Genomic DNA, 22,273 nt, shown 5'->3' with positions numbered 1-22,273 from the left:
TGTAGTACATTTTTTTTTAATAAAAATATTTCTCTTCTATTTCTACTCTAAAATTGTTTTTGTTTCTCATAACTTGTAGCCAAGAATGGGTGGGAGTAAGCTGCATGTTACACAACTCAGTGAAGCTCTACACATCGACACGCATTCAGAACCAATACCGTAAGTTGTCAGTTTTATTATAGTAAATAAACTCAGTTGATGTAAGATTGTGGGAATAAACCTGATGCATAGATTTCATTCGCCCAAAGTGGGCGAGGGTGGTACTTAGTAGCCTTGGATGCAATTGGGAGGCACTGAAAAAAACAGTTGAATAAAGTAGGGGGATCGTAGCAGAGGGATTATTTTACCAGCCAAATAAGCCTAGGAACTTCCAATGCAATGCTGCCTAATAAAACATATATTTCGTACGTTTCAGGTATCGAGCTCTATACAGTTATAGACCTCAAAACGAGGACGAGCTCGAGTTGAAAGAAGGAGACACGGTATATGTAATGGAAAAGTGCGACGACGGTTGGTACGTCGGCTCCAGTCAGAGGACAGGTTACTTTGGGACTTTCCCTGGTAACTATGTAGAAAGATTGTGAGAGACAATTAAGAACCGCGACCTCATCAGTGGGCGTGTCGAGCCACAGGTAACACTCTACCAAAGCACTAAAATGAATCGTTAATGTAGATTGAGACTTAACGTTTACACGTCGGCAAAGAGAATCGTAGAAACACGTGTCACAACAGTCTTCCTCTTGATCAGTCTTGACGTAGATGCCGTGGTAACGAAAAACGCGATCATGCAACTCGACTCGCGATTAACTGAATCGTTCATTTCACCAAAAACATAACGTAAGACTACGTAACGTGTAAGTAGTGTATAATATTGTTTAATAATTTATTATATCATTCATGTAAAAAGGCGTGTCGGGTGGTTATCGCAAGACGTCTTCGAGTTTTTTTTATTGAGATTTGCGATTACTGCTCGCAAGGCAGGCGTGTTACAAAATAGCGTGTAACTTCCAAAGGCAGCTATTGGAGAGTCACTTATTAAAACGAGCGATTAAGTGTCAGAGAATATTCTTAAGCGTTTATTTGTGAAGTTTCCACGATGCCTACTTCCGTTAGACCCATTTTATAAGCTTTAGTAACTGAAGCGTCTATATCTGGTTTCACCGGCAACGAATCAAGTTATTCGTCCTTGTAATCGTCTAATGAGTGGAGTGGCAAATACGTTTTTAAGCTCGAGGCTTAACTTTTTACAAAGATAAATCTGAATGTTCTACGCGGCATAACGAAATCAAGTATGTTAAGGGAACTTCGATGTTAAGATGTGAGCAATTTATAGGAAATTTTACAACCGTATAAACGACAGTAAACGAAGTGTTATCAATTTTGAGTATTATATAACTGCAATGGGAATGCGTCATTGTTCAATTTTATACTCTTGCTACAGACTAAGAATAGAGTTATTGCGAATGAATATTAACATCTTTCAGTGGAGTATAAAATACCTCCACAGGAAATAGAAGCCATTAAAAACAATAATGATGCAGGGTAAGATTAGAGATTGAAGGTGTTTTAACGATATAAAGAATAAATAATTGCAGAGTGAATAAACTTACGTCTAAGAAGACAACAACAACATAGTAGCAAATGAATTTCAGTATTTTTATCATTGAAGTTCAATTTTCTATCTCTTTTTATTTTCAGTACCTTTAATCTTCGAGATTTATGAGTGATTCTTCCGAGTTCCCTTCACTCTTAAACGACACATTTATTTAACTCGTATAATACCAAAGAATCCGAAATCAGCCACAAGTGGAACGAAATTTAAACATAAGTTATTTCATCGTTAGTGAAACTGGATGCACGTCTATTATACATAGTTTAAAATGAACCAAAGATGCAACTATCTTGAACATTTTATCTTAAATCAGAGTTTACGATTGAACCATCGTTTTCGTTTCGATATATCCAAAGTGAGGGATATTTCCATCGAGGCAGAATCAAGAGATTTTCTATTAAAGAATAATCCAAAGGTAACTTCAATTCAAAGAACGAATTTCCTTCTTTGTTTGGTATTATAGATAAATCTAGCCGTATTATCGTTATATTTGTGAGTATTCAAGAGTAAGCAATTTATAATTGAAAATTCGCCTTCCCAAATTAATATTTTTGTAAAACATTGTTTGTACCCAGAGTTATATATGAATTATATAATGTATAGAAGGTATATATATCTCTTATATACATATAGGTACAATATTATAATGAGGATGTAATGTAGAAATAATAATTACCTATGCACGTGTTAAACACACACACGTAAACTCATAATCGAGTCATCTATCCATATTAATCGTAATGAAACTAAAAGATTTTTCGCCGATGTTATAAAAAAAACGAAGATACAATCAGGGAGAAAATCTGTACTATATCATGACTTTTTAAGAACATTTCGCCCATGACGTTAGAGGAGATCCTAGCCCTAAGTTTAAGAAACTGACCTGGATTTCCGGTTGGAATGCAGACAATACTAATTATTATTACTGTAGCTCCGATAGAAGAACAGGAAAGGAGAGAAGAATATTTAGTAAGGGCATTAATCCAAAGAGTCGCAGTTATATAATTGTTTTAATTACGATTAAATAGTCGTTCACGGGTGCAAGCACCTTTTACCAAAAGCTTTTGCATTATCAAGAGAATAATGTTGCGTCTAGTATCCGTGGAACGACTTACAGGGTGTTCCAGAATCATATCTAATGTTTTAGAGATATTTTAGAATCATACGTTTTTTAAAAAGCCAAAAATATTTCAATTCAATTTCACGTCTTGTTTAATTAAAATTCATATGGGGGAGTAAACAAGAATTGAACAAACCAACAATTATTTTATTTTTTATGGTATAGATTTTCAACGATTATTAACTATTTGGCTGCGTATTGTTGGAACAGCCTGTATGCATATAATTACGTACATATCTTACGTTACGTACATATCGTCGTTGATTTTGGATAATTATAAGAGAGTGATGATAGAAAAGAAACTGGAGACACGATAGTAGAAGACACGAACTTCGATAGAGTTAAGTCTTCCGATTTTTCACGAGGAGCTTCCTGTAATACGCGAAAAGAACGACATGATAATGTGGAATATCGTATTTTACGTATTGCTTTGTTGTGGTCTCCATCGACAATCCTCTGTCCTTAAAAATGTATAATTTTGTCAACTGTCGAGTTTGCTTTTCGATTTCGATACAAACGTTACGTTTAAGTTAGAATGAAGATTCACAGGAAAAATTAATATATTTATTGTAATATTTAATAAATCGTTTCGGTACATATTGCGTTAATGTATTTTCGTTAAAGCTTTCATGATCATACATGAAAGAAGGAAGGCTGATAATTATGTTCGTTAAATATCTGTCGTTTCTAAATATATAAATATATATGTACGAACTCTTTTTTAACGTAGAAACTAAATTGTATAAATGAACATACGCGCAGAATGATTAGTGAAACGTTCAGTTAATTTTTTGCATGTTGAAAGGACAACGTTGCGCCTGAAAAGAAATCGTGTTCTCAATACATAATGAAGAACGTTGCGATAAACCGACAAAATGGACTCATTTTCGAATTACCAGAAAAGTTCCAAGTCATTAATTTCCCTTTGATAATTATCTCGTTTGATTTTACATTTGTTTTTACTAGATTTTTAATTCCCGCTACCGACGATATCACTGTACATTGTATACTCGAAATTCAAATAAATCATACTCTGTTACCAAGGCAATGATTAAGTGAAGATCAATCCTGTATTGCCTAGTTCCTCAATGATATTAATGTAGGCTGTTATCAAAAGTATTCGAGGCGTTTAATTCCTTTTCTAGAGGGATACATATTTTTTTATATTCCTAGGAATACTTTAAATAGTAAAAACAAAGCAATAATAGATATGTACATGTAATATCAACAATTTATTGTCGTATTCTTCGGGTGCAAGTAGACATAATTCTACATTAGGAACTAATAAATATGTCATCGATATGATATTGGACTATTGTGTAATACTTTCTACGCATAACAACTTCGAATCATGGTAGCATCTCGATTGTCAGATCATTAATTAATGGAAGAGTCAGCTATAAATAATCGTATTCAGTGTCGTTTATTTTTATCTAATATTAATGTTAATAATGTTAAGGCAATCGAGATTCTACTACAGTGTTTTTTATATTATATTTATCACAAACGAATTTTTCTACATTTAACATAAGCTTTCCATTATTATACTCCTTTGTGCATTTAATTTTGTGGTTTGTGACGTTTCGAATCGAAGATATTTTGTAGTCCGCTTATTTATTTATTTGGCACGTGTTACAACATCGCCGCCTGAATCCTGGTAGGTTGCAGTAGCGTTTCAAGCTTGGTATCGAACAAAATCGATTTTTGTCCCCCCAGCAGCGAGAGGAAAACTCGATGGCCCTTGTCACGTGCCCTGTGCAAGCACGTATTTCCGTTTTCACTGTAGGACCACCACAGCTGTAAAGCGGTTCTTTATCAGGAGGAATGCATCTGGCTATTCGAGATTGTACACCTTTTCCATTACTCTTTGAACACTGCAAAACGAAGCAGATTATTCTTAGATACTTGTAAAAAGTTCTAAGAAAATTTAATCGTACCTATATTGAAATAAGTATTAAACAGTGAAGTTTAGAACTGTTTTAAAATTTGAAACATTAAATTTTTAACTGTTTAAAAATTTTCAATTTGTAAAATTGTATTAAGAAAGATTTACCGAAGACCAATTGGTAAAAATCCAATGGCCAGGACAAGGGATCCTGTTGCATTCTCTGTTGTTCAAAGGCATCGAACTGGTTTTGCATATAGAAGGTTGCACCATAGTTCGGTAGACTTCTAATTCATTATTCTTATTGACTTCTGTTCCATTGAACTCTGAATGTACGCAATACAATTGTCGTACTTGCATGCCGAAGCTTCCACAAGTGGCTGAACATCCCTCCCAAGGGCCTGGTAGCCACTTAAAGGTACAGCTAGAATGAAGGAAACAAACTTTTATATAAAATAATTTCGCAATTAGTAGGTACTTGTTATTCGTTAGACATTTATACCTGAAAAGGTTACACTTTTCTATCTCTTGAATCGGTTTAGTGGTCAGTGGACATTTTCGTCGCGAAACAATCCTCCCAGTCTTCTCATCTTTGCAAACAATCATTTTCTGTCGTGTTCCACCACCACAGCTTGCCGAACAGAAGCTCCAACCCCCAAATAACCAAACATATCTGTCTTTCGTCTTTTTTCCATCGCGATTTAAAAAATACTGCAAAGAAACTATAATCGAGAGTCCTTGTTCCGTCAGAAATTCTGGTATCACGACCTGTACAAGAATAAAATTGACGGTAGAAGTAGAATATGAATAATTAGACACTAAATATAGTACAATTATTTGCTAATTATTGTTTGTGTGAAGTATCAAGGTTTAAAAATTCGTATAAAGAATAAAACAAACGATTCAGTTTAAAAAACAAACATTCAGCGCTGTAAGGTTCGAATCTAGCGCCAAAATAAGCCGCGGGAAGCGGACTAATCAAAGCAAGTCACGTGACATAACGCAGCTGCGCGGTATGGCCCGCCATGTTACTTCAGTTCGAGACGAGCGGCAGACGTGAGTGCACGCATAATTGCATACCCATTTTAACTGGAATTTATTTATGAAGGAAACAGTTGTTTTATTGTTAGTATCGAGAGGTATATATTGTTTCTTTTCTGTATTTTATATATTATAAGCATTTACAATTATGTAAAACCTATTACTGACTATTCAACCTCCTCCAGCTTCCTGACTTACATTTTGCCTACTTCGAACTTCGATGCATTAGATCTATTTTCAACTGTCTGTTATCTGGAAATGCAGCCTGAAGTACATCAATGGTGAGTGATATATCAATATTATTGTGTATAAAGAATTTGCATGCTTCTAAAAGTGATATTTATTTGTTCGTTCGTATCATTTTTTCTTTTTATTAAAATTCACCTTAGGCAATATGGCCTATATGTATGTATAAGCGTGTATAATGATATTTTACAGTCCTGAGTATATTATTATATTATATTACATTGTATTTTACATTGTTTCGATTGTTCGTATCGTGAATTATGTGAACGCTGTTGCCATCTGGTGACGAAACATATGAATTAACCTGCTTTAATTCATATTTTAAAATATTATATACGATGTTTTACAAATTATTTGTTATGTTTATCCATTTCTCTATGGAGCGTGTCAAATTAAAACTTTCCATAAATAATAAGAAAAATTGTAGTCATAATGTTAACATGATTCGAATTTCTGCTTTCGTTTATAAAACAAATATTGCAGATTTAGTATATTTTAATTGTCACGTTTAATGTGGTATGTAATAATTTGTTTTCAAACTGTTTTAAGCCTAACCTAAGTCATAATATGACACTAAACTGATGATTTCTAGTCATAAATAGGTTAATACTTGTTTGTAAAGAATATCAAGCTGCATTGATTGGTACGATAAAAAATATAAGATCTCGTGTAAAGAAACATTAACGACCTTCATATGTTCTATGCACATCCAGCAACAAAAAAATTAGTAACATCAGGACGTGTTCCTTTCCTTTCGACTCTATCTGAATCATTTTTGATTGCGTATCATAATAACAATGTAAATCAAGATCGTAATATCCGCTGAACCACCCTGTATAATACTCACCAAAGTCACGATATCCTCGAATGCTGTTCCATTTCCCTTCACAGTGAACATATTGTTATCGCGTTTCTGAATTCGAAAAGCAGCGCCGTGCACGATCATCAAATCTCGTTTTCGAGAAACTAAATTCTCCTGAACGTTCCGTCTTCTTCGTCCGTCTCCCACCACGATTGTCAAATTATCTTGAGGATGCAACGAGGTACCAACTACCGTGATGTTCATAATTAAATTATGAGCTTCTCGAGGTATTACAGCGACGCGGGTCACTTCTGAAAGAATACAAAGAATTCACAGTGATTTTTACAAGATCAGAGCTTAATTAAGAGTTTCATTAAACGACAGTGGATATTTTTTCGCGAATGCAAGTTGTTTGTAACTAGTCTGTCCTAAGGGTCAGAGGTCGCAGAAGAAAAAGGACACCGCGGAGTCTAGCTCCTTCAGGCGAAGCGACTGAACAACTAATCACTTCGCTCACGCCATTCCTCTCCCTTTAAACTAATTAGGCATGTTCTTGCTTCTTGGTTATCTGACTTTGATGGAAACTCCATCGTCACTTCTAATAACTCGATTTGAAACGGTGCCTCGACTGACCTCGACGAAGCTTTCGCTGAAACTTGCTGATGACGTTCTCGCAGCTCGTATTATCTCCGTCACATACTCCACACATGTCGAAAACTTTTTTTGATGATAACACATTGTCGCATCCCATTCGATGGCACTCGCCCTGCAAACAATATTTCTTTTACCCATTAAGCTCCGAAGTTGGGTAAACGCAGCGTTTCGTTCACTATTTTTTTTAGTGAATTTTTATCACGAAATTGTATTTTTTCGTGTTACTGTTATGAAAGGGGACTCCCAAGATTGGTTTAATATTTTTTCGTTACTATTTCTCTTTTCTGACCTAGATTCTACGTTTCGAGAACTGAAAAATCGAAGTACCTACATATTTATGACATTAATATGGAAGTACATATTTATAGCGCTAATTTTTTGTAAGTTATATTATTTCTGACGAATCTTTTTTATTTAGTGAGCGTCTATGTAGCGTCTATTAATACAAAATGTTTCCTTTGTCTCGGTAAAATAACGTATAAAGTGTATAGGATTTATATATTTACGTTTTTTAATAACGTTGTTTATGCAACTTTGAACCTTGATGGATTAATTATTAAATGAGAAAAGCAGTTGAAATGAAATGAGAAAAAGCAGTTTTATGATCTTATGATACATAGTAGCTGTTGGAGATATAGAAACAAGAGTCCAAATGAATATAGAAATTAACTTCCAAGCGTAAAAGATTAAAGCAAATCGCTGGCAGGATTTCAAGTTTGTTCAAATTTGATAATCGAAACTTCAGAAGCTATTAAACCTTTGCTATTTAACCCTATCTTATTTCTAATTTAAAACTATTCTACTTGCTAGGCGAGCCATCAATCCTCACACAGTAGTTCATAAAATCATTTTATAGTCTTTTCACGAGTTCCTTAAATTTCTGACTACTTTCATCTTCCATTTCAATCCTTACGAGTTACCTGTATACACACATCTGTCGATCCATAAGAGCACGGTGTGCCATCGATCAAATTTTTTCTGCTGTAAAATACTTCACCCGTCTCTTTGCTCCTGCAAACTAACTGACACTTCAAGTTCCCTTGATCGGATTCGTACGGTAGCCAAGTCACGTCGTTGTCGAATGGAACTCTTTCAAGGTGTAAAACATTGAGTTTGGAACACTGTTGGGCTCTTAGATCGATGGGCGACGAACACTTGGGTAAATTGCAAAGTTTGCAGTCGTCGCTGGAACCTGAACAATATTTTCCACCGTAAGCAGGCCTTTAAAGCAGAAAAAATTTCGTGAAGTTTCTACTTTCTCATTGAAAGCACGAGTAATGGGGTGATCAGAGACGTCTGTAATTTTCAGATTTGGCGTAGGAAGCTTCACTTATCGTTAGTTAACACAGTACTAACAGGGGTCTGTTGCATTTTCGAGTCCTGCATTGGATTCCTACCCCACATGTCCTGGAACATTTGTCCCAGGCACTCCACGCACTCCAGCCACCATCCCTTGGTCTATTCAGTGCTATTCCAAAGTCGAAATTTTTGTTGCTCCATTGACATCGTCCATTTATGCACCACTAGAACAATAGCGTCTTCGCTTATAAAGAACTGATAAGATAATTCAAATAATAAAAACGACTCTTATCAACTTTTTCTCTTTTTTTAGGAGAGTAAAAAGTACTGTAGCACCTTTAATTCTTGTTCAATACATTAGTGTTCTTTTTAACAAAATATCTGTTATAGTACATGTATTGCACTCTTGATAAAACAGGTTCCATTATGTCACGAATATAAGAATGTGTTCTTATGCAAAAATCGTAAAGTTTGACAAAGACTCTTTTTATTATGAACACTTTAATTTTCTTAATATACAGTGTTTCATCCCAGTATATTCGATAATAAACTCTGTCAATTTGGGTGTGGTATTTAAGAATATCTAAATACTTACCTTAGAGACGCCACACTCTGTTCCTTCCAAAGGTGGACCCTTCTTGGTCTTGCAACTTTGAGAAATATTGCTATTGCCGCACCACAAATGAGAACACGGCTCCACGACCTCAAAACTTTTGCAGAGTTCGTAACTAAATTGAAGTAAAAACAGCTTAGCATGATACGCTAAGTAGTGTTATACTATAAATAAATAGTACATACCCGTCGCCGAATTCCATGCGACACTGCTCGTCCATCGTGAACGTTTCGCGTACAGTGGCTTTCAGCTGGGTAGAACTCTCGTGCTTCGGTTTGTTCAACAAACACGACCACCGTCTGCAAGTACCTATTTTAGGAGTATGTAATTCTAAAAAAGGATATTGTCGAGTAAAACGATGTTTCTGACCTCACACGTCGGTGGAACTCTTTCTTCGAGCAGGGAGACCAATAAAAGCGATGAAATGTCGCGGCAACGATCGGCGCCATCACGCTCCCTCGAGAGCCTTCCTCTTTGCAGGCATTTCCGGTGGATTCATCGCCATCGTGAGTTAAGCCTAGACTAAGGGAAACATGTTCATACGATAACGAAATCGAGTACTTGGCGGAAGTAGCCTATATGATCTATTAACGTTATGAATACTATTTGGCTTTAATCGAATCGGTGAGTCGAAGGACAGTACTAGTCCAAAGATCATATTTTGGGACATTTGATTGCAATATGTAATTGTCTATTTCATGTAGATATCTGAACCACAGAACCAGAATGTATTAAGCCCATTTATCTCCTGTGTAACTTAATACACTTTGACTCTGGGGTCCATGGCTTTGAGATTATTTGAATATGGCTGATTTCGAACCAAAGACCACATTTTGAGGTATTCCAAAATGTAGTTCTGTCTATTTTATCACATAGTTGGACCATAGAATCAGAGTATATTAAGTCTACTTGTTTTCTGTATAACTTAAGACCCTTTAGTCCTAGGTCCAGATACAGGTTTGCCATTATTTGAAAATTACTGATTTTGGACTTGTAGTGTTCTTCAACTCACCCATTCAATTAAATATGAATAATTATAATTAGTCTTTCGAGTATATATATATTAAAGGAAATAACATACGTCAGAGATTAGCTGACTCCAAAGTTCGAGATCTTAAACTTGATGTGTAACTAGATTTAGGACTAGCGTCCCATAATTTACAACTTGATTCGAGACTTCTAGTTGATGAACTTCCTCAGGTAGCAAGCAAGTTTGAAGTTATTACTAAGGTACTATATTAAGTAGCAAACATATGATAACTTCTGAAATTTTGATGATCAAATTCGAGTTCACTGTAGCATGCTTAAGCCTTGCTTGAGCATCTTAATTCACTTAGTAAGTACAAACTAACGAAGAAAAACGACTAAATCCTGTGTTGCTATCGTATAGTTACAAACGAAGCACTTAACAATTTTCTACACCTTTCCAGGCAGGAGGCACACGAAACAAAAGAATAGAAATGACTTTTAATTGTATGTAAATTACGTTGCAGACGAGTATTTTTCTTCACACTTTAGGAATGTACATAGAATGTTCTAATTGACGTTTCACACGTTTGAACCTTAGCGGTATTTAATGTTACTTTCACAAGAATCGATTGGAAGAACAGAAATTACAATGACGTAACTTCAAGGATACGTGAAGTACTCACATATGTGCAACTTCATGAGCAATGATAAATGCACTAGTTAAGCCTTCGTCTCGGTTCAGAGCACAGGATCGCGCAGGATCGCACACTCCTGAGACAGGTGCATATCCAGAAGGACCACCGATGTCCAAACGTGTCAACCATACCGCGACATCATGGTTCACATTCGCGTTGGATAACATTTTCCTGTTCCATTTGTTAACATTCTCGAGAGATCGTCTGGCATCGCCGCGACGAACCTATTGACAGCACATAAAACTAATATCAATACTTGAATTACCACTCTGTACGATTACAGTTATAAAGAGTAGCGTTTGTGCCAGTGCATCATGAAGTTTGAATTGCTTACCATACCATCTCTTTTTTCCGCGTATAAAATCATTCGTACGATCACCAAGAACATGTTCGATTCTAGCGATGGATCCATGTAAATTGCACTCACCTAGGTCAGAACGCATATTCACAGAATGAAAATGCAGTTTTATTTGTGTATTCTTTTCGTCGTAGCATTGCTGATTTTGTGTTACTTTACTTACAATATTCAAGAGAGCTAAAATGTACTGCTGGACTCTCTTTCCATGGAAATCTACTACTGTATAATCAGCAGCTATTCCAAGTTCCAGCCATCTTGGTGGGGACTCTTTAACGATCGTTTTCTTTCCTAAAATTGTATTAATTATTTTGACACGGTTTGAGTACTTTCTTCGAAGGTCTAACAATAGGAGGGGTAAAAACAATTTCAAGCTTATTTTACAACTATGACTTAGTTTTATAACTCTGTAAACATTACAATTAGACTATATGTTACTCTTCTTTAAAATTCCAATTTTTGAACTATGTTGATTTTTCTCCTGCATCCCTCGCGAAGAAAAATATTCTGACTCCCTCAGATATTTTTTTAAATGAACTTCCGAAGCGTTAAATAAACATTCTATCTTTCTGTGCTTTACTTCAAAATGAATGAGTGATCTATGAATTCTGAATAATCTTATCACATGCGTAATGTTTTAAAATCCTCTTTTTCGCTCACTTGGTATTTTATTTCTCTGCCACGTTGGACCGGAAAAATATCCAAGATCCTCATAATTCGCGTCGGTGGACAGTTCTTCTATGATCGTGTCGTTATACTCGGTTGACATCTCATCCCTTTCATCGTACAAAATCAATTTCTCTGCCTCTGGATATTCCATATCGAAGACATCGCCGGATAGATTATAGAACTCTCGAGCATAGTGGTCTATGGAGTCCCGCCTCCTCCGTTTTGGCTTCTTATCGATTTTTTTGAATTCTATAAATAATTTATTGCTCTTCGTTTAATTCTGTTGAATAAAGGATCGGCTGAAGAGAACCTTGGGATAAGGTTGTGCCAAAAGAATATGGAATAGTAGACTGTGCTTATCTAATCCTTTTTATTTTCCAAGGAAGAATAAAGAAACGTTTTATAATTTGAAGACGAACGATTTTCAAGTGTGTGATTAATTTTTGTATATTTTATGCTTTTTAGTTGAATAGTGTTTCGTGCATAATCGAGAGAAACGAAAAGGGAACTGTAGTGCTTCACGGTCATCGGAGATCAGGTTAATTAAGGGATTATGTAATAAGCTATTAAGCCATATATTGTACATCCCGAATTTTCCGAACGCATGTACAAAATTCCATTATAGTTTAAGCTACGTCGGCTATAAAGTTAGTAATTCTTTAGTACGTTATGCAACTCTATCGCGTTAATAACTGGGTTTTAGACAGTTTACAAAATTCAATTTCCTTCGTTGAGAAAAAGTTCCAGAGAATTATTGTAGTCTATTTCCATTCAAATGTGTCCCCAATTAAGTAAAACTTTTTCACGTATGAACTGATTAATCACAAATAACTTTTAGGTGATGACATATGAATTACGCTTAAGTAGGTCAGTGTCATTTTAAGATATTTTTTAAAGACCCTCCAAGAAAGTGAAAAAACTGTCGTTCTACAATAAAATCATCGTTAACAAAAAGATTCGCGCCACAGAAATATTTTATTATTAGAGTTGCTGTTCGCGCGTATTCCACAACTTCCACAGCGGAAACAGTTAATTTGTAAGTCAATAGTTCTGGTTGATATATTCGCACTCCAAGAATTGAAGCGAATTGTAAACATCTGAGCGCTATTAGATTTTTCGATTTTTCCCCAACAAAACGATTCCGTTTCCAATTTCACCACATCCCACGGAAACGCTGTTCAGTTAAAAGATTAAAGGTCAAGCTGTTCGCGACACGACCGCGTATTGCAAGGCAAGGGGTCACGTCTGTAATACCCTATCTCAAAAATTAGAAGTTAGCGCGTTGACAAACGCACCTGCAGGCTTTTCTCTGTTCACAGACACGACGTCTGGGTTTTCCTTGAACGACCACCACCTGGTCTGCTTCGGCTCGTACATCACGTGCTGGCCGTCCATTAGAGGCTGAACGAAAAACAATTTTCGATCTGTCAGGATCAAAGCGTACATCTCCTCCTCGCAAAGGGTGACCACAACCATGGAACGCGTGCCTTCCAGACTGCCCTGACGTAGATCACAGTCCATACTCGTGTCCAGGCTAAAGGACCTTGTTTGGGTCGAGGACACCCAATCAGTGGTGAAATTGGACGAGAGTGTTAGTCGATTATTCGCGACCGTCCTCAAGGTCCAGTTGCTAATCTCGATGAACATGGGCTCCTCGACATCCTCGTTTCCCTGCTCGAAAATCGATCTCCTGCTCCGCCCGCTCTGACCAGGAATCACGCGTGGATAAACGATCTCGTACCCCTGTAGGCTCTGCAGAAAGTCGCTTACTCGTGATTTAGTCGCGATCGTGCCCAGCAGCCACGTGGTCAGGAGTAAACTGGGGAGCTTCGATCGCGTCATGTCTCAATGTTTAATGAAGTTCCATTATTATTCACTGGTTCAATCGCGATCAGGTGGCGAGAAGATCTTTAACAATTTAGATTATATAGATCGTTTCACGGATCGTTCCAGGTCGAGTTTAGATTCCAAAGTGTCCCTTTTTCGCGAACTGAGGCTTCTCATCGCAAGATGCGAAGACAGAAAGCAGTGGTCGAGTATTTAGAATCTGTAGCAAGCGTACAATCTCTGAGCCTCCAATCTAAACGATTGATCACATCTTATCACAGTCACCAAATTCACAGACCCTCGCGCGTGCCAAAGTAAGCGTCGAAATCTTGTTTAATCCACGTTGCAACAAGTGCTACGACGAGACAATTCAGGAATAACGATGCAATCGCAACTGTTGCATCGAGGATAGAGGGAAAAGTGGGGCGCGTGATAAGAATTGTCGCGAGGCAATCGCCGAGCCAGTGCTCGTAGCCGAGCGAGCTTCGAGCTAGCGCGAATTTTTTCGTCCACGGTTGGGAAAACGCCACGCTCCCGACGTCGAGTGAATAGTGGCGCGTGTAAACGCGATATTCCGAATGAGCGTCAAATTAAAGCGGTCTAGACGAGGCGGATGGCGGTGCTGATGCAACTGGCGGCCACATGGACAGAACGCAACGCTGGCACGCGAATGCACCAGCTAATTGTGCGTAAGAACGTGTTGCACTGGGTTGGAAAAAGCCCCAGCGCTTGCCGCCCGCTGGAGTTCTAATAATGGCAGCTTTATGTGCAATCACCGAGAAACGACGATGCTGGTGAATGCATTGTTCGATCCTGCCAGTTAACAAGGGGCCGATGATTTCATCTTTAACCGTTCCCTCCTCCGAGAATTCTCGCTTCTCTTGAACAAGAACCGAGTCGCCTGCTCTCGAGCCCAATGGGTCTAATAAGGGAAATTAAATCTGGTAGCCCCCTTTCGTTTCTGCGAAAGACGCCCGAGACGATGCTTCGAGGCGTCGAGATGGTGTGCTCCGTTTTAGCTAACACGTGCGATGCTGACTGTTCTACTATTGCTGAGAATTTTGAGTATGAGTTGGAACGAGATACGATCGCGCTTCTAAAGTTTCCCGAAATTAATTGATAACTTCAAATGATCATTCAAGGGATTCGAGGCGTTACTGTGATTAAATTGCAAGAGTGAATATTAGACTGATTCTCGGTAACGTGATTTCGAGAATCTTTGAGAAACGCTGTAGAATCCACTAATACGGAGAAAACGATTGGCACTCAATTGAAGCTTTCTTTGCTTCCAGGAACACCGCGCGCAGATTTCCAAGATGTTGTCCAACAGAACGGTCCTCTTGGAATTAAATGGTTTCATTTAAGCTTTGTAGCTTCCTTAATTGGCTGCAGCTGTAGGTGTATAACTTACGGTGGATTAAATTTCGGTATCTGATGGGGATACATCATTAATCCTTCTCTGTCGATTTTAATGTTGGTACCTTGGGTAATATTCAGGGCTTTTATTTGCGATTTAATGTAATAGAAATCTACTTCTACTATAACACTGTGCGTTGCTGATAAATTGCCAATCGGAGAGAATGCAGATTTGATTGGTGTAGTAGTTCATTGTGGAGTGTTCATTTGTTTGAATATTCGAGTGCCTCTGCTAACTCATCAGCAATGGACAGTACTTACCACTTCAGTCAATAATACAGCATTACAAGGCGAATATTAAACTTGCGTCCCACTGCTTTTTAATTATTCAACAAAACTTTATTGTCTTAAAATATTTAAAGTCACATAGAATTGAATAAAAATTTTAATATTACTATAATATGAGAAATCTGTGGATGAGAATGAAGATAATTGTTCAAATTCTATTGAATTTAACCACGAATAACGTGGTACTATAGAGTAATAGTTAATTATAATAATACAATCAAGCAGATCACTTTAGCTTGTCAACTTTATTCTCAAAAGAGACGTTGTAGTTAAGACACTTCCAAATAACCCTGCTGCTTCCCTTTGTTTTCGCGACAAATGAAATTTGCACTTTCAGCTGTGACGGAAACACGAAACTTTTATTTGTGTAAACGCGTTACAATTCAGCAGCTTGATAGCTTGAAGTGAAGGAGTAATTTGAATTATTTACAAGGAAGGTTGGATAGCATTCTCTTTACTGTGTCACGATGGATGCATGATAATAGTTAATATAATTTGTAAAGTTAAAGCTAGGATGAGATCGATGTCTCTCATTATTAAATTATTGGCAGCGGCTGTTCCGAAATTGCAAAACGATTCCTCGCAGCAGGCGGTGCACGAGTTCAGCTTCGTGCGCTCTCCTATTACTATGCAGCCTGGCTCGCATTTGCTAGTACAGTTCCTTTCCATGGACCATGTTTGCGGGCTAGACGTTGAGTTCTCTGTGCTAGTGGTGTAAGAAACTCGTTTCACCTGGAAGCAAAGAAGTTAAATATGAGAAGAAAAATTAAATATAAAAAGGCTAAATGTAATGAGAGAATAAATGTGAAAAGTAAATGAATGGGTGAGTTGAAGAACAGTACAAGTCCAAAATTAGGCATTTTCAAATAATTTCGAAATTATATTTGGACTTTGAGCCAAAGTGTGTTAAGGCACACAGAAAATAAGTGGGCTTAATGTACTCTGGCTTTACATTATTCTTAGAGCACAAGAACAGTGATTACAGAGTACAGCTTGCGTTATTTTGACAAGCTAGCAATTCTGTTTTGTTTTCAATAAAAATACGAAATATATCTTGAGGCAAACTGTCGAACATTTTGTATAATTCACGCGTGTCGAGTATAATCAAGGAGCGCTTGAATCGTTGTTATCGTTCATTACCATGCATGTCCTTTTGTCGCCGGTGCATTTGTGCTTGAAATCACTGTAATTCTCGGTCAGATTGGAGCATTTTTCTCCATCTTCCATCGTGTGGCATTGATAACACCATAAATCATTTACTCGTTTCGAAGCAGCGTGAGTTCGATGTTCCTTGGACAATATTTGTCCTGATGGGTGCATGAAATCAAACGATGGTCATTCATTTACTCATTTAGAAACAATACGATAAAATCAACGAAAGTATTTCCCTTAATTCTTCACCTTAATATGCTAAAGTTCTCTTCAATGATTCATAAACTCTTACTTCACAGATAATTCACACTCAATTTTCGAATAAAAGATAACTCAAACAATAAGACGGTAGCAGAAAGATAAAATTCAGGAAACCAACTGTCAACAGGTGTGACTTTAGCTCAACTGAGCAACGCTATAATACCCAGAGAAGACTCGAATAAAGTTTATCAGTGAAGCAGAATGAAAGTCTGAAGGAAACAGACACCTTCATCCACATCGATGAAAGATTCTTTCGCTATGAGAGCAACAGAATCATTCGATCCTCCAAACACGATCCTGTTAACTCTGTCACAGTAAGACTCTCCCAAAACAATTGATTGAAACAGAGGCAAGGCGAAAGCTTACCATTGGCGAGCGTGATCGACGCGATGATCACGAAACACGTGACAGTGGCACATGCCCCCGCGGGCATGTTGATCAAAATCACCGTGTCCGCTCCTCGACTTAAACTATCTGCACAGGTCGCTGAATCGCTGGCCTCATCCTTGCAAAATTCTGCAGCTGGCTAGCCGAGCACGTTGAAACACGACGCGAAAGGATCCGAGTGTGGTGGACCGCCATGTTGAGAGTGGTGGCGTCTGCGCTACGCCGTCGACTGCTCTAGAAACCTCGAAACCGTGGAAAATCAATATCCATGGCAGCCGAAAGGTCCTCTCCATTAATCGAGAACGTTTGACGTCAAACTTTCTGCGCATCCGCGTCATTTTCAGAAAACAGAAAGTTCGGCCGCGCAATCGATGATTTCCCAACGAGCTAAATCCGACCTCCACCGATTGCCAATTTCTGATCGCCTGTCGGGACCACTATTGATGTCCCCGATCGATCGAGCACCGATCGAAGCGGCTGTATCGACGAAGGGCCGCTGTTCAATCGTGCACGCCACGGCTGCAATCGTTTTTCCTTGCTGAGGGAGAAGCGGGAGCGTCGGAGGACTTTGATGACTCGGATAATACTCGTTCAACGAAAACATTAGACGCTTCTTGTAGATCGAAGTTTCGTGGGTTTCAAGTTGAATGAGAATTGATTTTAATTGAATTAAAGCAGCAGGAATTGACTTATGAGTCTTCCAATCTGATATTATATTTTACTTTTACAATTGGTTTAAAACATTGGTCGCTAAATCAGTTTTTAGAGCTTGCAATTATGTTGAGGTTTGATGAATTATGAATCCTGAATGTGATTATTATTACAAGAGTTTGAAGTTTGTATTGCTGCTGATTTAGTGATAGAAAATGTAAGCTAAATTGAAGAAAGTTTTGTAAGCAAATTACTAATGCAGAAAATGTGGATTCATTGATTTTCTGCTGAAAAATGCAGAACGTTTTAATTGCGAACCTCTTTTAGATATCGACATATTGGTAATGCAGATTGAATTAAATCGCCATCACTTAGCGATGGACTCTGCATATCCAACATATTAAAATTTTCATTTTTGTAGAACCAACGAAAAACATTTCAACGAATAGACACGGTATTATCACAAACATTTGAAACTTTCCAAAGTTTGCAATTCACTCGTAGCAGCAGAGAACCTTAAAAGAGACATTTTTTAATGAAACACAAAACCGCAAAGAAGAACCATTACTTCATTCCTGCGTCACAGCATTTCTCTTCTGAATAAAGTATGATGTATTACATGCAGGCTTGCATTGTTAAAAACTGGGCACATAACGTTAACAGAGTTATTATCTTCGTCAATCGACAAAAGCACAATTTTGTTTCACGATAACGATCGCCCGCATGCTGCACAGATGACTGCACAAAAAATAACGAGTTTACTTGTTCATTTTCCAAACTCAATTTGTCCCCAGTATGTACTGAAAACTACTTGTAATATCATTGTTCTAACGAGTTATCCTACTTGCGACACATATGGCTAGGCATACACATATCTGTAATATTTAATAGACTTATTCTTCCATTCTCCTCATTCTAACCTGTTACACTGCTTCATATCACTTCAGGATCCTTCAAAGTTATCTCGACTAAGCTTCGACCAGCTCTCATGCTGGAAGTCTGCGCTAACCGAGCAATCAAACTATCTTCGCGTACAAACATTGTACGTTCGAACAGCTCTGTAAATATCGAATATACGTAACTGTATATAGGGTGATGCTAGAATCTGGGTCGAGTTATCACTTTTCCCACGCGAGGAAATAACATACACCCCAATTTAAGGATTGAAACTCACTTCGAAATAAGCAATTCCATACAGCTGAATCTGTATACTCGAATCTCTATAATTCGAAAACCTCTATGAAATTATAATTTTGTTCATTTCCTTTCGTTCCCATGTGAAAACTTCTCAAACTCACTTTAACTCGATTTATTTGCCACATGCACAGGTGCATTATTTTGCCTCTGCGATTCGAATTCGGAGTAACCCAAATTCTGCAAATGAAAATTTATCTGTATTAGTCAAAGTTTTGTTGCCAGGTGTCCTAACATTTTTGGACGGTGGTGTATGTCGAATTTTCGTTTATAAAACCTAAGCTTGGGTTGAGAGGTTTTGTCCTGAGCCATACCACTTAAAAGATTTCAGTTTTTCACATAAGCTAGTCAAAGTTTTGTTGCCAGGTGTCCTAACATTTTTGGACGATGGTGTATGTCGAATTTTCGTTTATAAAACCTAAGCTTGGGTTGAGAGGTTTTGTCCTGAGCCATACCACTTAAAAGATTTCAGTTTTTCACATAAGCATTAAAATAAATTTCTGCAGACACAATTCTTTTTATTGTATAGAAATATTAAAATTTACGATACAGAGTATTCTGTAACCAAGACCCAATTGCACGATAGTGTTCACAGCAAAGACGAAGCTTTTCAATTACTGAGTTCAATAGAAAGCATCGAATGGTTCACACGAATATCAAGTGTATTGCATTGATTTATGGTTTAGCGGCAAACGCAGAAACCATTTCGGCACACACCATCTCTGCAACGTTGAAAAAGGTATTTCATAGCACAAGCACTATGATTGATTCTGGCTCATTTTGAGGGAAAAGAAGGAGGGATACATGTCAGCCTTCGTGGTCGAAATAAGTCAGTATCATCTACGATGTCCACCTCGTCTGGCTCCACCATTTGTTTCATGGCGGTATCGTCATCGATGCGTTCTACAAAAATTTATATTCATTTAGGAATTTTGAAGCCTTTGTATTGTACTGATTTTCGTATCGTTTTTGCTATTGCACAATGTGAAATAGCCTAAGTAAGTTTTCTTGTCTGCTTCATATTCTTAAATATAAGAGAGGAATATATAACGAATAAATTAAAGCCAAATTTAAGTCACTGATTTTTTAAAACTCGTTAGAAAGCAAATCCATGTTTCCACCTTGTCTTCTATACAAAAGTGTGAAAAACAATATGAAATTTTGAGAAATAGCAAGGGAGATCTAAATAAGTATTCTTAATTTTATGCTTCCCGAACGATTTCTCATTGAAAAACGTTGGTATTGAATTAAAATGTAAAAAGTAGGAGTAAAAAAGCTAAAGTAGAATCCATGTTCGATTTTTGACTGTTTACTTTCTTTAGGTTCAATTGAACAATTGAATACAATTTGAGTGAATCTGTCTTTAAAGGAATTAGTTATTGGGACACAGTTCAAATATCGAAATATACATTTTTTAGTTGTCCACTTATTAGGACATTTGGCATCTTAAGCATCCAAGTATTGGAACATTTATCTCACTTCGAATTTCCGTTTATGGTACCTCTCTTATTCGAAAACTTCAATAGAACTCGAAGATTCTAACTGTCTATATTCGAGTCACCGAGGTTCATCTTCTAAAAGCTCACAATGCTAAATTTCTCGCTACGCAACAGATTGTCCCCGATCGAGGACAAGTGTTTCCAGCATCGAGTTAAAACATTGTTCACGTACCAGGCGCAAGCAAATGAGACGGTAAATTTGTCAGCGGTAGAACAAGTGAACTTTCCATCGCGGAGTTCATCTGCAATGATTCAGAAAATGGAAGGAGCAGGGGGAGGAAGCATTCGCAAGAAACGTCTATCTCGGGCTTCTTGTCAGCCGAGGAAAATGAATTGGTGTTCTCGCGAGGAATACGACAAAGGAACTTAACGGCGCAGACGGCGAGGGTCTCGCATGAAACGTGCTCCTGGCAGAATGGAACCTGGCTCGTTCGAACATTTCCCACCGAAGGAATCGGATAACTAAATTATTTCTGTAAGATTGTTTCGCGCAGCCCGCTTTATACTCGTAGTTTCACTATCACTCTCGCGATTGATCAAAGTTGCCATGGATACGTTACACGTTTTTAGATTCGCGACTCCAGGTTCACTCGAACGATATCAAAAATGGCTTGCATCGCGTCGAGCGTGTAGAACGAAAACTGTGGAACTTGTTCGAAAATTTAACTTTTTTTTTTAACTTTTGTTGCAATAATGACGTGACTCGAAAAAGAGTTTTTGAGTTACTACATTATTAGTAGAGGAAGGGGTGGAATGTGAGTTACCCTTTTTATTTTATGACCAAGAGAGTCTCAGAATGGGAGCAATATAAATAGCTGTAATAACTTTAGGGAATTTCATGGACATGTGTCATATGAACATAAGTATTCTTAAATTAGGGCGAAATCGTATAATTGAAAATTTAACAATAAATAACACTATCATAATGTCATAAAATATTACTATTCTTATAGTTTCATTTTAGAAAATTATCAGTATCAGTTGGTTTTTGCATGAAACGAGGTTATTGTCTTATTTATCGAAATTTGGAATTATCGTTAAAAAATTGAGTAAACTGAGGTCGTTTATTATTCCATTAACTTGCTGGATTTTAAACGCTCGAGTAGCTCTCTTCCTAATTTCCGAAGGAAACGATGCAAGCCTTTCGCGAGGAAGTATTCTGATTGACGCGCAAATATTGAAATCCTCGATGTCAAAACCAGATAAAATTGCGCTTGATATGTCATCATTCATAAATGCCACGATCAATAAGATGTACGTAGATGTAGATTGCTGCTCGGTGTAATTGGTCTAAGCTCGGTTAATTAGAGGAGCCATCGTTAAGGGTAAAAAATCAGCTCGACGACGCTCGTTTCCTCTTCAATTTCTTTCATCCCTGAACGGCAGTTATTAGAAGTATCACGGGCCAATAATCAAAACGAATGCCCGCCTCTTTGAACTTTCCTCTCTTGTGCTTCTTTGGGAAGGAGTAATAGGTCGAAGTTGTCGAAGACTTCTTGTAATGCTCGCTTAACAGAGATAAGACCTTCCTTTCTGATCTCCTACCCTCTTTGCACACACACATACTTTGGCAACCCCTTGACGCATTAAATACAGCCTTGCACTTCTCTGCCCTGCTAGGAATATGCTAATTACCTA

The 22,273-nt window shown here is 37.4% G+C and overlaps 3 protein-coding genes across 9 annotated transcripts in view; 1 reads left to right on the top strand and 2 right to left on the bottom strand.

The window, feature by feature from the left end:
* Positions 1-3,780, top strand: part of Cap (Cbl-associated protein) — an 85,137-nt gene extending 81,357 nt beyond the window's left edge. For all 7 annotated transcript variants that reach the window (XM_076387156.1, XM_076387155.1, XM_076387157.1 and 4 more), the window contains 2 exons: positions 80-159; positions 416-3,780. In XM_076387156.1, the coding sequence (XP_076243271.1) occupies positions 80-159; positions 416-584 (249 nt within the window). In that variant the 3' untranslated portion in view covers positions 585-3,780. The remainder of the gene's footprint in view (positions 1-79; positions 160-415) is intronic.
* A 183-nt stretch (positions 3,781-3,963) lies between these two features.
* LOC143184721 (A disintegrin and metalloproteinase with thrombospondin motifs 3) lies at positions 3,964-13,802 on the bottom strand. Its single transcript, XM_076387163.1, has 15 exons — positions 13,278-13,802; positions 11,952-12,228; positions 11,458-11,582; positions 11,271-11,363; positions 10,925-11,160; positions 9,642-9,794; positions 9,458-9,571; positions 9,255-9,387; positions 8,717-8,883; positions 8,281-8,581; positions 7,340-7,472; positions 6,752-7,017; positions 5,120-5,385; positions 4,786-5,041; positions 3,964-4,606 (listed from the first exon to the last, which is right to left on the bottom strand). The coding sequence occupies exons 1-15, from the start codon at positions 13,800-13,802 to the stop codon at positions 4,343-4,345; spliced, it is 3,309 nt and encodes a 1,102-aa protein (XP_076243278.1). The 3' UTR covers positions 3,964-4,342.
* Positions 13,803-15,717: 1,915 nt separating this feature from the next.
* Positions 15,718-17,502, bottom strand: LOC143184542 (uncharacterized). The gene is made up of 3 exons (XM_076386860.1): positions 17,271-17,502; positions 16,632-16,798; positions 15,718-16,223 (listed from the first exon to the last, which is right to left on the bottom strand). The coding sequence occupies exons 1-3, from the start codon at positions 17,335-17,337 to the stop codon at positions 15,954-15,956; spliced, it is 504 nt and encodes a 167-aa protein (XP_076242975.1). The 5' UTR covers positions 17,338-17,502; the 3' UTR covers positions 15,718-15,953.
* Between the last annotated feature and the right edge of the window lie 4,771 nt (positions 17,503-22,273).

This window comes from Calliopsis andreniformis, chromosome 10, assembly GCF_051401765.1.
Source record: "Calliopsis andreniformis isolate RMS-2024a chromosome 10, iyCalAndr_principal, whole genome shotgun sequence".
NCBI lineage: Eukaryota > Metazoa > Arthropoda > Insecta > Hymenoptera > Andrenidae > Calliopsis > Calliopsis andreniformis.
Note: the sequence above shows the minus strand (reverse complement) of the source record. Positions and strands in the feature narration are given on the sequence as shown.